Source organism: Monopterus albus, unplaced genomic scaffold, assembly GCF_001952655.1.
Source record: "Monopterus albus unplaced genomic scaffold, M_albus_1.0 scaffold279.1, whole genome shotgun sequence".
Classification (NCBI taxonomy): domain Eukaryota; kingdom Metazoa; phylum Chordata; class Actinopteri; order Synbranchiformes; family Synbranchidae; genus Monopterus; species Monopterus albus.
This window is the reverse complement of record NW_018128159.1, coordinates 499,144-515,779: the sequence shown is the minus strand read 5'-3', so window position 1 is coordinate 515,779 and position 16,636 is coordinate 499,144. Positions and strand designations below refer to the sequence as shown.

Sequence of the window (16,636 nt, the reverse complement as noted above, 5' to 3'; positions counted from 1 at the left end):
CCCTAATGCCCACCATATCCTTAAGCCAGGATATTAAAATACTATGATCAACTGTATCAAAGGCCGCAGTCAGATCCAGCAGGACAAGGATCACATAATCATGCGATCAGCATCGGTTGCCAAGAATATATCATTAAAAACCCTTAATAAGGCCAACTCTGTACTATGTAAAGTTTTAAAACCAGATTGGAAGACCTCCAGGACATTGTGCTCATCTAAAAAGGACTTCAGCTGAATATAAACCACCCTTTCTACTATTTTAGAAATAAAGGGGAGCTTAGAGATAGGCCTAAAATTGGTCAATACCAAGTGGTCTAGACCTAGTTTCTTAAGTAGAGGTTGCACTACTGCATGTTTACAGCATGCGGGGACAACACCAGAAGACAGACTACTATTAATAATAGCCAGGACCAGCTTTCCTATACAGGGAAAGACCTCTTTAAAAAATTGCAGGAGAATAGCATCCTGCGGAGAGCCAGATGATTTAATCTGACTAACCAGTTCCTCCAAAAAAGCTAAAGTTACAGGCTCAAATACATCAAAAACAGCCACACAAGGGACAAATTCAGAGGGGTCAGAGGCAGGGGCTGTAACCAAAGCCCTCCCAGCAGCAACCTTATCGATAAAGAACTGTAAGAAATTATCACACAGCTCAACAGAAGCTCTTTAACACAGAGCCAATTGTTTTAAATAACACACGTGGATTATGACTGTTTGATACAACAATATCAGACAAATATTCTCTCTTAGCTTCTTTAACAGTCTTCTGATAGTGGCACCAACAGTACGTATGCTTTGTTTGCCGAGCATCACGTCACAACTGAGCCGATGGTTCTAGCGCCTCACTCATATAGTCAACATCTGTACTGCAACAATGGCCCCGATGAAGATAAAATAAAGGTTGAAAAGAAAGGCGATAATAAAAAGTAGGTGATTAAGGGGGAAGTTAAAAAGGAAATCATCGTGAAGCATGAACGAGGTATGCGAGTGGCCGACATCCCAAGATTTTATAAGGGAGATGTGTAAAATGTGGGAAACACTGCAAAATGTGGGAAATCACCACCCGAATAAGGCTGTAGCAGTACGAACGATAAATCTGTTTAACAACAATGCAATGCCACATTTCTGCCAAATCCTCAAAAGGAGGCAAAAGCAAGTGTCATTGGACAGGTTCCTTGTTAAAGCAGCACAAAAAGAAAAAGATTTCAGCGAGCCAGCAGATAGCTCCTCTTTTTTTCCTCACGCCAGCCACAATTCTTTTCAAAGGTAAAGTGCAGGTTAATTTGTTTTATTTTTACTTTATTATGCATTTTGTATTACTGTTATCATTTTTATATGAATAAAGCATATGAGAAGCATTTCTGTTCATATAAACAGTATGCCAACTTGAAAAACTCTTTCTTTCTGACTGCCATCAGACTCCTAAACAGCTGACTCAGGATCTACCTCATGTAATTCCATCTGTACTGTTTACATACTCATTTTGCACATGATAAGCTCATAATAAGAATAAGAATGTCATTAGTTTTTGGCACTAGCTGAGAAGCCATGAGACCACCAGGGCTATTACAACTTATCCTCTGGGGAACATGAATCTATGTACAAGATGTTATGGCAATCAATCCAGTGGTTTAAATATATTTCAGGCTGAACCAAAGTGATGGACAGAGAGACTGATATTGCTGTTAGCATGAATAAAATAATTTCAGCGACATCATTTCACCAGGTTAATCCACCCGGTGTCAGTACTGCTTTTCAGGGAGGTTTAGATACTGTATGTTTAAAGTCAAATAAACCAAATCATTTGCAGCTCCACAACATATATTTATTTAAAGTGAAGGTGTTCTGTTGTATTTTGATATTTGTCTTATCACTTGACTTCACTGAAAATGGTGACTTTATGAATTCATGGAGACTGAAAACACCACCTTATACCAACACTTGTCTTAACTAGCCTGGCAATGTTTGTTCATCCAACCCCCATCTCTTCTCTTATTTTCTCCCCTCCCTCCCTCCCTTCTCTCAGAGCTGCTGCAGAGCAGCTCATGTGATCTCAAGCCTGGTGAGCAGAACTCCACCCTGCGGCGGGAACTCAAGCAGTTCTTCGGCTGGGTCCGCAAGCATGCTTATGGCTACAGCGGCGTGTCCACTGTAAGATCAGTGAAGGGTGTGGTTGCACAAATCTCACAAAGCATGGAACCAGCTAGGTAAGCAGAACGGTTGTCTGCTGAGCCAGTCTCTTGCTGCCTCTCTCTCACATACACTACCAGCCAGTGCTGCACTGATGTCCTGAACTCAGTTTCTGACCCTGCATTTAATATGTCCTGTGGTTACAAACACAAACAGGACAGTTTTCTCTTGAGCTGGCTGGCTCTGTGAAGTCTGTACTGTATGATGTTTGTATGTGCGGTACATAGAAACAATGTGCTGTATGTGCGGTTTTGACTGTACTGGCCCATAAGTGGGAGCATAGAAGCAGATACGCTCTGTCATGCACTGATTTTTATTACATATTTTAACGATGTAGACGTCTGATGTTCAGCTGATGACTACAACTGCACTGTTTTTGTTTTGTTTTCTCTTGGTATGAGGAGCCCCTTTCACAAAAATAACTGAGGCCAAATGGCACATGGAGAACTAGCATCCTCTGTGTAAATGACTTTGTGAAGAGTTCAGATTCTTCAGCCACATTCTCTGCTGCTCAGTCCTTGAACTTACAGAAACCTTCACTCTACCAGACTCAATTAGCTCAGCAGTCTCTCAGCTTTTGTGCTTTATAGGGCACACGCTGTCGTCTGAATAATGTCTTTGTTCACAAAGCGTGACAGGTTCCCATTGATTGCCCTGAGAGAAAGGCAGCAGGGAGCTGGGTCACAATACATAGAGAATAGAAAGGGATGCTGCAAAGACAGACAGAGCGAAAAAGTGCCAGACAGACGGAGCAATTATTTTTATGATTTTAAATGACATGGTTTCAGTATGAAGCATCTGCTTTTGTCTTTTCAGATTCTACAAGAGGATAATTCATAGCACCACTGTGGTGTCTAATTCAAGAACAACATCAAGAAATGCTGACAGATAACGGGCCCCGAGGATCCCAGCTGTGTGAGGGATACTGCAGTGATTGTTCATACAGCCTTAGCTCGAGTCTAAAGTACCATGTGGAAGATAACTGAAGTGAGTCATTGCAGCCTTTTTATGCCATTTCCACTGGCAAAATCTGTTTTGGCACAAACACTAATATTTAGGTCTACAGTAATTGCACTGTTAAAACTGTCAAAGAAGTTGATCTGGTAATAGTTCAGATTTTTTTATTAATGTGAGAAAAGCTAATTTTAAATGCTGCTTTTAAGTCAAATGGTAACAAAGCATTACTGAAGAATCAGTGACAGTAACATTATTGAAATGAAAACTGTAAGTACTAAATATGTGTAGATGTTTTTTACAAAGCAGTAGTTAACACTCATACTTTTGAAAAGCCTCAAACAAATCTGAATATGTGAGATTATGACGATGATTGTGACAGTTTATGGTCATTCACATAATGTATTAATTAGAGATGTCCTGATCTGATACTAACTATTGGTATCTGCGATTTCTACGACAGCCCCGCCTTTTGTTAATGCAGCGTTATTAAATTGTTAAACGGAGATATCTAAACTGGACTGGTTACACAAACTGTGTTCACATACGTCGTAGTAGTTAGTATCTGCCCTGTAATGAATCTGTAGTGCTGAGAGTGTGTTGTTCAGCTCCCACTTATTCATTTATTCCTATCAATAATTTAAGATAGTACATTAAATATTTTGGAACCAGGACCTGATCAAGAAGCTCCTGAAAATTTGTCCTAGATTAATTTCAATATACCACATATTTAATGAAAGTTTACTGCAGGTAAATATAGGCATCAGAATCAGCATTGGCAGGTACTTATTAATATTAAAGGAGTCGAATCTGCATCAGGGTGAAAAAACTGGATCGGGATATCTTTGGTATTAATATCTCTGCCTATTGGTCATTGTACTGTTGGATAGGTTTGAGAACTAGATGGTGTATAAAATCCCAAATGACATAAAATAAAGAGCAAACATCAAAAATATTGTCTAGTACCACTGATGCAGCAGAAATAATTGATCAGTTATTAAATCTCCATAAATGGAAATACTGTTGTCTATCTGAACAGACATTTTGATGCTATATATTTTTATACTAGACCTGTATATTTAAGGAATGTGGCTTTTATCTAAATTATATACATCACATTACATTAGAGCCGTTGCTTGACAGTCTGGAAGACTTGAAATCATGACTGACACTTAACTTTTTAAATCTTAACGAAAATAAAACCGAGTGTGTGCTATATGGAGACTTGGCGACCATAACTTCTTTGACCAGGGTCTGGGCCCCAGGCTCACCATCTGAAGTCAACTGCAAAGTTAAGATTTGATAAGCAAATCAACTCAGTTGTGAAATCTAGCTTCTTCCACCTCAGGTTGTTAAGTAAAGTCAAGTCATTCCTTTCTTTTAAGGATTTTGAGATCGCAATCCATGCTTTTATCACTTCTCGACTTGACTATTGCAATGCTCTATACTGTGGTGTTAACCAGTCCTCCCTCTCTCATCTTCAGAAGGTTGAAAACGCTGCTGCTCATCTTCTGACAAGTACTAGAAAATGAGAATATAACCCCAGTACTGGCCTCTCTCCGCTGGCTTCCAGTCTGTGTTAGAATTGATTTTAAGCTGGTGATTTTCATTTTTAAGGCTCTTAATGGTTTGGCACCATCCTCCCTCACTGAATTAGTGCAATGGCACAAACATACAAGAACCCTCAGATCTTCAAGCTGGTTTCTCTTAAAGGTTCCTAGGGTCAGATATAAATGCTGAGTGCTTTTACTCTTGCAGCCCCTAAATTATGGAATACTTTACCTCTCAATGTTAGATCGGCTACTGACCTGACTTTTAAATCATTGTTTAAACATATTTATTTGCCTTGGCTTTTAATACTTAGTAGGGCCTGATGCTTTTCTTTTAATTTGACTGTATGCCATTGGTGTATGTGTTATTGTGCAGTTTTATTCTTGCATTGATTCTATTTTATTTTATTTTAGTTATTTGTGATCTTATTCTGCCCATGTAAAGTACTTTGGTCAACTGGATGTTTTTAAAGGGCTATATAAATAAATTTGATTTGATTTACTTCTGACAAATGATGTGTATAATTTATACAAAAACAGAGTAAATATCTTGGACAGTTTATTTAAATAATACAACATAATGTAAACAAAGATAGCTAGATGAGCTTTTTATAGTAGGAAGTGCAATATTTACAAATTTAAACAATTTCATTGCAACACTGAGTAGCTTTTGTTTTTCCTTTTTGCTGAGGCGTGCATCAACACAAGCACATGACTACAGATAGAAACACCCACAGAACCAGAATGTGAAAAGGCTCCGGGGTGGAATAAGACTGCAGCAGTGAGCAGGGCGGAGCCAGAGGGGGATCGATACTAGCAGCTGAGGAGTCCGGGATGGAAGGCACAGCAGGGTTCAGTCGATCTGTCAGCCCCACTGCCTGGTTCTGTAAGAGGGCAGCTGCAGGCGTCCGTGGAACTGCCTATCACTCACACTCCTCAGAGTCGTACTTAAAGTCCTGCATGATCTCACTCAGAGCCTCTTTGTTCTTGATGATTCTGGACAAGCAAAGAACATAGACACACTTATGTGAAACCTACAGCGCTGCATTAGTTATTTGTGAAAATCTATGATCATTTACACTCACCAGCCACTTTATTAGGTACACCTGCAATACATTATAACACTTTGGCCTTAACATTTGTTTATGAAGATCATCGTTTCAGTTTTTGGTGAAATTGTCAAATGTATACATTTAATTATATTTATTATTGAGGTCACAGTTAAAGGTGTTGTTGTACGGGACTGCATTATATTCAGACGTGTGTCTATATTTTTGTCCTCCACAGCTACACACATGTGAGGTTCAGAGTATTAGGAACACCTAAACAAACATTTTGAGCTTCATAAACACAGATGTTAAGGTGGAAGTGCTGCACTTGAGTGCATAGTTGTACAGGTTGTTGTGGCCGGTGAGTGCATTTTCCAACCAAATGAAACTGCAGGGGTAACAAAGGACAGTCTGTCGAATTAGGAAACACACAGGAAACACCTGAACCCCCTAGCAGCTGTGTGGCCATCAGCAGGTCAGCAGGGATTTAGCGCTCTGAACTGAGGATAGGTTAATAGGTGCCCTTACTTGTGCTTGATCTCCTGAATCTTTTCTTGACAGCCTTCGTCGTCCGGGTGATCCTGGGCCCGCTGCCTGGCCAGCTGCAGCTTGGCTGTCTGTTGTGAAGGCACATCAGATATGATTTACGCAAACCAGTCATTGCAGGAGGATGTAGATGAAAAAGAGGGTGGACTCTGAGATAATAGCTTTATAACATTAGCGGTACAAAAAAAAATAAAAGGTCAATAGTATAGAGGAGTTTAACACCTCTGAATTCCAGATGTATGAGATGAAGATTCATCAATAATGTGGGGAAATGAAGCAGTAACATTTTATCACTGGTCTGACTCCAAATGTCAGTCCAGCCATGGTGAGAGTCAAAAGGGATGGGATGATGTGAATTTTTCTCTATACAATTCAATGCATGATATAGTGTGTACGATTCCATTCAATCACAATACAATTAAAATTCATTGACAACGTATGACCAGCTACAGAATACTTTATTCCTCTTTTCTAGCACTGGCTTGATCATGTAAAAAAACAACCAGATATAATTGACTTATGTTCTGTTAGATCTTATTTACAAAAAATATAAAATAACTGGTGTATGAGACTGCCTCCTTGTGGTGAAACAGTGGAACCGTATCAAACATTCAATAATAAGAACTACTACCACCCATTTAAAGAAATATGAAACAGGTAAAGTGAATGTTTTGAACTAATCAGTAGGGATCAGTTTCTAAATGTCAATGTTTATAAATCAAATAAACGTTTAATAAGGCAAAAATACATGAACTGAAATACCATGTCTGTCATGGTCTGGGGTTGTGTCAGTGCCCTTGGCAAAGGTAACTTGAACTTCTGTGATGGCTTTATTCATGCTGACAATACATAGAAATTTAGGAGCAACATATGCTGCCTTCAAGATGACGTCTTTTCCAGGGGCGCCTATGCATATATCAACAGGACAAAGCAAAATGCTGCACACAATACCGAGGCAGGGCTGGCCTACCTGCAGTCCCAACCGGTCCCCAATAGACAATGTTTTCAAACACAAACTGCATCGACAACCACCCAAGACTGTTGTGCAGCTTAAGACTTGTTGGCAGGAAGAATGGGACAAAACGACACCTGAGACACTTAATTGTGTTGTGAAAAGGAACGGAAACATCACACCGTAGTAAATACTTTACTGTCCCAACTTTTTTTGGGATGTGTTTCAGGCATCAGAATTGAAGTGAGTGTTTCTTTTGAACAAAGAATAAAGTTGAGGAGGTATCACATGAAATAATGTGCTGCTGTATTGCTTTCAATGTAATAAAGGACACAGATGATCACTATTTTCATTTGAATTTTACATATCGTCCCAACTTTTTCTGATTTGGGGTTGAAGATTTTAGTTAACCGCCATACAAAAATTTGCAAGTCTCTTCATTTTCTTTTTACTAAAATATTAAAATGTATGTATCTGAAAATCTGCTGATTACTGTATATCACCTCCATAAGTAGGACATCCACTGCACATTGTTGAAAAATAAAGTGGTTGGAGCAGATCAGACATCAAGTGCACTGTATATTTTTATGTTTATATATGCTATCTCTTGTTCACTAGTCTCTCACTCTGCTTCTGGACTCAAAATAAAAAATAGACCACACAAAGAGAGTTACAGTACATACCAGTTCAAGTTTCTGCTTCTCTTTGCTCTGCAGCTTCTCGATGTGTTCAGAGAGGTCTGGCCTGTCAAACTCATGGTGCAGCCTCTCCTTTATCTCCAGCAGTTCTTTGGAGATGCCACAGAAAGCCTGTGTTATCTCATGGACCAGCTGCTTGTAGTGATCGAAGTCATAATGGGGCCCTGTCCTCAAGTAGGCCTCATGTCCCCTGGAAGGCAGTCAGCAGCCAGAACAACAGTAAAAACAAGAGACATCCACGAGGCAAACAATTCAGATTTGTCTGCTTTCTGTATGTGCTTGAATCAAGGAAAGCGATCCCTGTGTACATGCTATAACTTAGCAGCATGTACGTTATTTCTGGACCTAGACTTACTCTTCAAAGAGTCGATAGGTCTCTACCCGCTCAGACTGAAGATGATAAAACCTTTGGATCAAGGCTTTAAAGTCTGTAGGGACCTACAGGGTTAAATCACATTAAAGAAAATTAACACATACCCTCATCCAGGTTGGTTAACTATTAGTTACCAGTTCTAGTCAGACACAAATATAATAAATATTCTGGTCACAGCTTGACTGAAACTCCTCTAGATGTTATAATGTAGTTTTTTGTTGTTGTTGTTGTTGTTGTTTTTTGATTATTTGGCTTTCGGTAAGACAAAGTAATCGATTTTAAGACACCTCTCGAAACTAGTTTAGGGCATTTGTCGTTATTTTGAAATCTCATGGGCTAAACTGATCTATAGATAACCTTTGGTTAATATCACATTGTACTAAGCCTACTGACTCTAATAAGAGTTTATCAGGATGGTTAAACTGCAGGGTTTTACATGCTTCTTGTACTTTATAATCACGTTCAAGTTAGCGGCAAACAGTACAAGTAGCAGTTGTTGTCAACAGTAGCCACTACATTATCTTAGCTTAGCTTAGCTTAGCACAGCACATGTGAAATATCAGTTCTGACTAAGCCTCTCAGTCCTTAAACTGTAGAATAAAATGTTAAATACGTACCATGATCATATGTCAGAAAACACTACCGCTCAGTTCCCAGAATTTATAACAGCAACATGTTTATATTTGTTGATACACCGCGTCGCGTCTCTCCCATATATTAACCAGAGATAGCCTCCCAGCCGGAAATGACGCACAGTACGGTTTACCATGAGCTAATTTCAAAGTAAAGGTTCTTAAAAATGACCCCACTGCATTAGGACTATAGTGCAGTTGTGACAGATTTTGATCATTCACCTAGAGCTACTTCAGTATTCGAGAACATGATATAGGTCAATAAATTGATTATATTCACAATCTAGCTTTGACCATATTAAAAACTCATACCTCTAAAATACACCACTATAGTTAATGAAGGTCAAAGTGTTTATTTGTCATATACACAGTTAGGAAACGTGTTTCCCTGTACGATGAAATTCTTTGCTGTGATCTAAATTGTAAATAATTTGGGTAAATGGTCTAAAATGGTCTACAAACATTACCACCTTGTGCAGTGTGTGTTTTTTATGCTGCATGGCCCATGGTTTACAAACGGACTATCCTAAGTGTGAATTCATCCATCAGACAGTCCTGTATTAATGCCATAACGTCAAATTGTTTTAAATATCATTATGTGCGTTTAATAATTTAAGTGTAATGACAGTAAACTTCCCGATATTCCAACAAAAATACCAGTTAAAGCAATTTAAAGACAGCCAACATTTGCCCAATAGGAAATATGTTATTATTATTTTATAGCTCATATCACCAAGGCGAATGCTGTAATCATTGACTATGTCACCCCTGTCATTCCCGGCGGGCTGTCAGCCTGTATTACCATGAAGTTAGTCACAGCTGTATTTTGAAAAAACTGCAGCCTGCTGACCGCTACTAACCAATCAGTTGCTGCAGAACAATTATAAGCAGGCCATGTCTGATAATAAGATAATGAAAGGTTTTATTAAAAGATAGCCTATTAACAACAGACTACATAACCCCCAAATCATTTCGGGGATGTGACAAAGATTTCCTGCTGCTCCTCGTCTTGCAGCACCTTTACAGTGAACTATAACTCCATGCACAAGGAGCCCATCTACCGCTTCTCTGCTTTGTGTTTATGGAAATAGACAGAATTACTCCAATATGGACGGAATAGGTCGCAAAGCTACTACTGTGGAGACGCGGACAAACCTACGCGTTGAGTGTCCCTCTGCAGCTCATTGGTCCGTTCAGCGTGTTCAGCACCACGCAGACTGAACAGCGACACGCAGACATGCAGCTTTCTTCAAGTGAAGATGCCGTGCGGTGTACGCTGCTCCACACCGTTACTATGACACCGTCTATCTGACTCTTTTCCCCCCTTTTTTTTGCCATATTGGCATTGTTCCTTCTGCCTACTACAGATGTTTCCAGTCGGTGTATTTGCGTCTTATTGTCTCCCTCGTTTTGAACGCGAACACCCCGCCTGTGTCGCCTAACTCCACAAGAGGAAGCTGTTCTTCCCCATCGCAGATGCTCTGACTCGCGGGTTCTGTTGGTTTCACCGGGTTTCCCTCCCGTCGAGTCGATAGGCATGACGGGCTGTAACGCTGCCGCTCAGGCTATAGGCAGCAGCGACATCTCATGTAGCTACATTGCCGCATCAACAAGCCTCGCCGCCCGATCGCTGTGTTTCCCTGCGCCCCGGTGTCCGCCGGTCCCCCAGCGCCTTTTGTGACATGACAGCTCGGGGAAGGAAGAAGAGGATCAAAGGTTACGGGCAGGGGTTCAAGCAGGAGCGCAGGCGGCTCGGATCCTCGACGGGAGGGCACACGGAAACAGACAGTCTGTACTGCTTGAGCAGAGAGGATACAATCACACCTGTATCAAAAATTCATGTGGTATTTTATTAATTCCTGCAGGGTGTTTCTCTTCTGGCTCGCAGCCTCCAGAGAGGTCAGAGCGCGGGGTCTGCCACAGAGCAGCACCCCTGGAGCTGGCTGATGTGCCTATACATAAGCAAGGCGGGCACCTGCAGGGATTGAACCTGGATCCTGGTCTCACTTCACCCAAGAGGGGGTCCTGTGATCTCACTGAAGCCTTATTGTGATTCTGATTTGGGCCTACATCGTGGTAGCACCCACATTTGCCTTACAGTCTTATCTGATGCACGGCCTCATTGTGTTAACACTGGTCGAGTCCCAGTCAGCTGTGCCGTTACCCAGGCCTGTCAGGCTCACTTGGCTGCTCCTGACCATCAACTTCACCTACACAGCCATGGGCTGCATCCAGAGCATAGCCTGTAACAAGTCACGCATCAAACGAGAAAACATCGTGGTGTACGACCTGTCCGCCACCATAGATCACTGTCCGACCATCATTGAGGAAAACTCACCCATAGTGCTTCGATACAAGACGCCCTATTTCAAAGCTTCGGCGCGTATTGTGATGCCCCCAATTGCGCGCAATGAGACATGGGTGGTGGGCTGGATCCAGGCGTGCACCCAGATGGAATTTTACAACACCTATGGAGACATCGGCATGTGAGTTCACACGTCTGCCACCTGCACCCTCATGTCATCCTTGCGAAGTGCTTTCACATAGATGTGCTATAGCGTGCACAAAGGATTGCATGTATGCTTGTACGGTCCCTGTAATGACAAGAGCATTTGTGCACGCAGCAGGTTAACTGTGCTTGTCAGCCTCCTTCATTCAAACGCCCACCGACAGATTCTGTTCCTGTGACTTTGGCACCTAAATAGAAAAGCTGCTATTAGAGGAGCTAAACAGCAGTTGCTGCTCTCCAACTCAAATTGTGCCCATGGAGACATGTCCTCCCCCACGCCCCCACACGACACACACAATATCTGGAAGGCACAAGTGAGGGGGTGTTTAATCCTGCTGGGTTTGTAGAGTGGGTGGTAGGGGCGAGAAGAAGGGGTTGTTGTGGGGTGTCATCAGATCGGTCATGAAAGCACAACAAACAGATGACAACAAAGAGATGACAGTCCCTTGCATATGACCACCAGATACGATTTACCGGCAGTTATTGTTGTCTAAGACTTTCAGAGCATTTCTTAAATCTCTGCTGCTTTTCTTGTTAAAAAATGAATTTTTTATATCTCAGAAACCAGTATGCAAACAATCTTTAACCAACTATCAATAACACTCCACTTTGCAGCCTGGTATGAGGTTACTCCACCACCAGAATCCAAAGTTGACCAACAGCTCATTTATTTTTTTCCTCTATTATTCTGTTAGCTATTTCTTTGATTAATCATTTAATCAAAAAAGTACCAATTTCTGACAAAATTCCTTTATAATTTACCAGAGCCCAAGATGGCATCTTAAATGATTCATTTAAAGTTTTTGATCTATTTTATTTTGACAGTTGACAAAGACACAATCGATTGATCAAGTTTCACATGAATGGTAGTAGCAGATGTTTTCAGTGATGATCAGGTGAGAAAAGAGCATCTTAACATTTGTTGAAAGAGTGGTAGTGAATAAAGTCTCACAGAAACACCTCATCTTTCTGCACTGATGCAAATGTGTGTTCTTTTGTGAAGCAGAATAACTTTGCAGCCTGGTATGAGGTTACTCTTAAGAATTATATTTCTCATTTTATAGGATAAGGCTGGCAATATTTTATATTTCTGCAACTCTCAATAAAACCTGTGAAACGAGCGCTTTAGTCGGTCTCTCGGTTCTTTTCCACTCTCCTGGTTAAGCTATGGCTCTTAACTCCATGAGCATTTTTCATACTACAGTAAACATATAAATCTGTAAAAGCAGGTCACAAATATATGCTTTCATTTCTAAAAGAAGCTAAATTATTTCCTAGCACAGCTTGGCACCATAGCTTTTAGCAAACATTACTCAAACAGGTATAAATAATGCATTTGTTGTGGACTGTTTTCATCAGTTTTAAGAATTTTATTGGGTGCTCTCGAGAGTATTCCAGGTAGCAGATACTGTATGTAGGATAGACTGAAAAGTAACACTGCCTTATTCATGGTAATTAAGGAACATGCCACCCAGTGCAAGAGTATGGCTCAGTGATGTGCATTTAATAGTTCTTTGACAGCAGTAGGGTATATTCTGTACATGGCACAGTGGAATAGGTTACATAAGGCTTTGGCTACATAGACAATCCTTGTTAATAGGGTTATGCTTGGTTGTGGTCTTTTCACTGGATTTGTTGATAGTAAGAAAAAGACAGAAAAGACGCAGACTTATCTTTTAAATGAACTGCACACACCTACCCAGAAATTTGTTTGCTTCTAGCCTCATATTTTGTCTCCTTCCAGGTCAAGCTGGGAGCTCCCTCAGCTGCGAGAAGGCCTGGTCAGAGCAATCAGCGACTCCGACGGTGTGAGCTACCCCTGGTATGGAAACACAACAGAGACTGTCACCATAGTTGGCCCCACCTCCAAGCCATCCCGCTTCATCGTTAGCATGAATGACAATTTCTACCCAAGTGTCACCTGGGCTGTGCCAGTCAGTGAATCTAACACTCCCTTACTGACTAACATCAAAAGGGACCAGAGCTTCACCACCTGGCTGGTGGCTCTCAACACCACATCCAAGGAAAAGATCCTGCTCCACACCATCAAGTGGAGGATGAGGGTTGACATTGCAGTGGATCCAACACTGCCTCTTGGCTCCAGAGCCAGGCTTGTGGGCCAGGTGTACCAGGACCAGCCACGGGTGCTGACACGCATGGAGCCCATTCCTCCTAATGCAATGGGGAGGCCAAATGCCAACGACGCCCAGGTTCTGATGTGGAGGCCAAGGAGAGGGCCTCCGCTTGTTGTCATACCACCCAAGTAGAACACATCCGACTGGCATTCGGTTTGTCACATCATATCAGTGTGGACCACTTCTGCAGTGAAGCGACTAGATAATGAGATGAAAAGACAAATGAAAAGATCTATAAGCAAGGCTGAGGCTTGTTTCCATGGCACAAATTAGAGTAGCCTTTTGCCTGTAAAATCTTGAGGGGGCAACTGCCTTATTTCCCCACCTCTGCCTTTGACGATCTGGAAAGTTTGTTGGTCCCTTCATCTGGTGCTGTTTAGCTGTTGGTTGTTCAGGCTTTTACTCCAACTCAGTACAACTGAGCAAAGAATCATAGAACTTTGAAAACTCGCCACCGCTGTTGGGATGTAAAGCAAGCCTGTACTGTAGCTACTCAGGCACAGAAACTATCAAGCTGAAAGACAGACCCTGTTTGAAAAAGGTTCTTCAGCCTTAAAGATGACATAACTGTGGGCCTGCGCTGTACTGTGCAGTGAAGTGCTGTGTTAGAGTGTAATCACGATGTGTTTACGTGTCACAGGTCCAAGCAGGATGGCACAGCTATGGGGTTTATTCATAAAGGCCAGAGATAATTAATATCAACTGAAATGTTACTGGATGATCTGCTTTTAGACATGATGTGAGTGGCCAGGCATGTGTGTACATGTTTGTGTGTTGTCCCAGGGTCGGGCCCAGGCTCTTTGTTAAACCGGACTGCCTCTAGCACACGCACGCACACCCACACCCACACACACACCCACACCCACCCATTTATGATTGTTACATTGCAAAGTAATTTTGAACAGTTTGCTATCAGCTCTGTGACGAACAGCAGTACTTTGAGCTAAGGATAGTAAACATACATGCATCATCCGAGCTACTTTGCTTTTTACATATCACAGAAAATACAGAAAACATTTTGGATTTAGTCCTACGCACACAACCATAAATGAAGCCCTACAGCAAGCCTTTTCCCCCAATCCCAAATGGCCAGGTCATACACGCTGCAGAGCTTCTCCCTTCCTGCCTTTTGAAAGCCAGTGATGCCTGTGTTGATGACAACCTCCTACAGTAAAAACATTTCACCTTGCCCATGTCACATCTAATCAGATTTATGTTGCAAAGAAGCACGGTTACTTTGTTTTACAAGTAATAAAATGAGTCAGAGTTAGTGTGTGTTTTTCCAGTCAGTATATGTTTTTTTAAGAAGAAAACAGTGTAGTGAGGTTTAAGGAAACTTAAAGGATCTCTTCTGCCAGATTACTGAAAACATAACTTCTTACTTACCTCTAGCAGTATCTATACATGCAGATTATTAATATTTAAAATATTATTTGTCCCACTTTTTAAATTATCTGTCAGTGCCAGCCATCCATCCAAGACAATGGAGGTGAATGGAATTTCTTTAGTGAAAACTACATGTAAATAAGTTTGCTATCAGCTCTGTGACGAACAGCAGTACTTTGAGCTAAATACTAATGCCAGCGTGCTAGCACACTGATGTTTATTAAATTAATACATCCATGTATTTATTAGGTTGGCCATATCTTCTATAATCACCATGTTAGCATGCTAATAATCGGTAATTTACATTAAATACTGACAAAAGCACTAAGACTGATAAAAGTGTTTGGTTCTGTTTTTCTGCAGTAATTTGCTTATAAACCAGAACTGGATAAATTAAAGGACAAGGCCAGTCATTTTCTAGATTAACAGTATATTCAACACTCCCCATACAGAGACTATAACCAACAACAAATGTCTGTCAGTGCTGGACTGGCTTATTTGTCTGTTCCACTGTTGTTCCAAAATGATTAAAGGCTACAGTAAAACACACCGCTGCACTGGGTGATGTTTCCTCATTACAAAACACCACACCTCACCTCAATATATATATAAAAAAAAGTTACCCCAAAGGCTCCAAATGGCCATAATTTTTATAGCGTCTGAAGTAAGCAAGAGTCTACCACCCATGCACAAGATCTCTGGATATTAAAAAAAAACATATTAGGGTCTGGTGTTTTAAAATGAGGAAATATGCCACCTAGTTCAGCAGTATGCCTTCTCATATGTTTTTAAACAACAATGGAGGTCTATCACACAGACAAACTAATCCATTGTGTGTCCATTGGAAAATACTGACATTAAGTAGAGGCAAGTCATTGTTGGTTTTAGTGCCTGTATAGTGAGAGTATTACAAATACTGTTAAAATATAAAATCACCAGCCTTATCCTATAAAATATGGACCTGATGATTATCAGACAGAATATGTGTAGGAATATGTAATAATCTATCCAGAAGTTCCCTAGAAATAAAAACTATAGGGATCATGGATGTCTGCACAATTTTTTAAAGACCATCCATGTAATAGTACTTAAAATATTAAAGACCATCACCAACTGACAAAAGGACATCTTCATCCATAAAGCCACGACACTGGCATAGCTAAAAATTCACCAGCATGTAGCTGTCAAAAACAGTGTTCCTGTTACTCTGGATTATCCACATACTCTGACATACGCTGACAGTTTTTATCTCAAATATAAACAACAAAACCCGTTTCTGAAAAGACCTGACATTGATTCATTTTAATGTAGTGTGTCAATGAAAGCTCTCCAATCACCTCTGTTGTACTGAAGTGGAGGCAGAAATCTCAGATAACAGAAAACCTGAACAATTAAAACCACGACCATCTGCATGACTGGAGACTGTTAAAAGTGAGAATCTTTTCTCCCTATTTTCGGTGAACTGACCCTTTAGATTGATGCAGTAGGTGGCTCTGTGGACAGATATACAGTCTTTTGTGTCATTTAAAACTGTTCTTTTATATTGAAGTATGACTGAAAATGAAAACCAGAGTGCAGGTTACAGGATATACTGAATCTGAAACCATTGCTTTCTGTTTTCCAGGCAGGTCTCTGTACTGTATTCTGTTGGTACACATTCAA

General features: G+C 40.8%; 2 protein-coding genes across 2 annotated transcripts; one reads left to right on the top strand and one right to left on the bottom strand.

Annotated features, from left to right (window-relative positions):
- Positions 1-5,240: 5,240 nt before the first annotated feature.
- rex1bd (required for excision 1-B domain containing) lies at positions 5,241-9,083 on the bottom strand. The gene is made up of 5 exons (XM_020622353.1): positions 8,930-9,083; positions 8,295-8,377; positions 7,925-8,129; positions 6,272-6,360; positions 5,241-5,690 (listed from the first exon to the last, which is right to left on the bottom strand). The coding sequence occupies exons 1-5, from the start codon at positions 8,936-8,938 to the stop codon at positions 5,618-5,620; spliced, it is 459 nt and encodes a 152-aa protein (XP_020478009.1). The 5' UTR covers positions 8,939-9,083; the 3' UTR covers positions 5,241-5,617.
- Positions 9,084-9,532: 449 nt separating this feature from the next.
- fam78bb (family with sequence similarity 78 member Bb) lies at positions 9,533-15,690 on the top strand. The gene is made up of 2 exons (XM_020622374.1): positions 9,533-11,430; positions 13,198-15,690. Exons 1-2 carry the CDS (start codon positions 11,054-11,056, stop codon positions 13,718-13,720), a joined length of 900 nt encoding a protein of 299 aa, XP_020478030.1. The 5' UTR covers positions 9,533-11,053; the 3' UTR covers positions 13,721-15,690.
- The last annotated feature ends 946 nt before the right edge of the window (positions 15,691-16,636 follow it).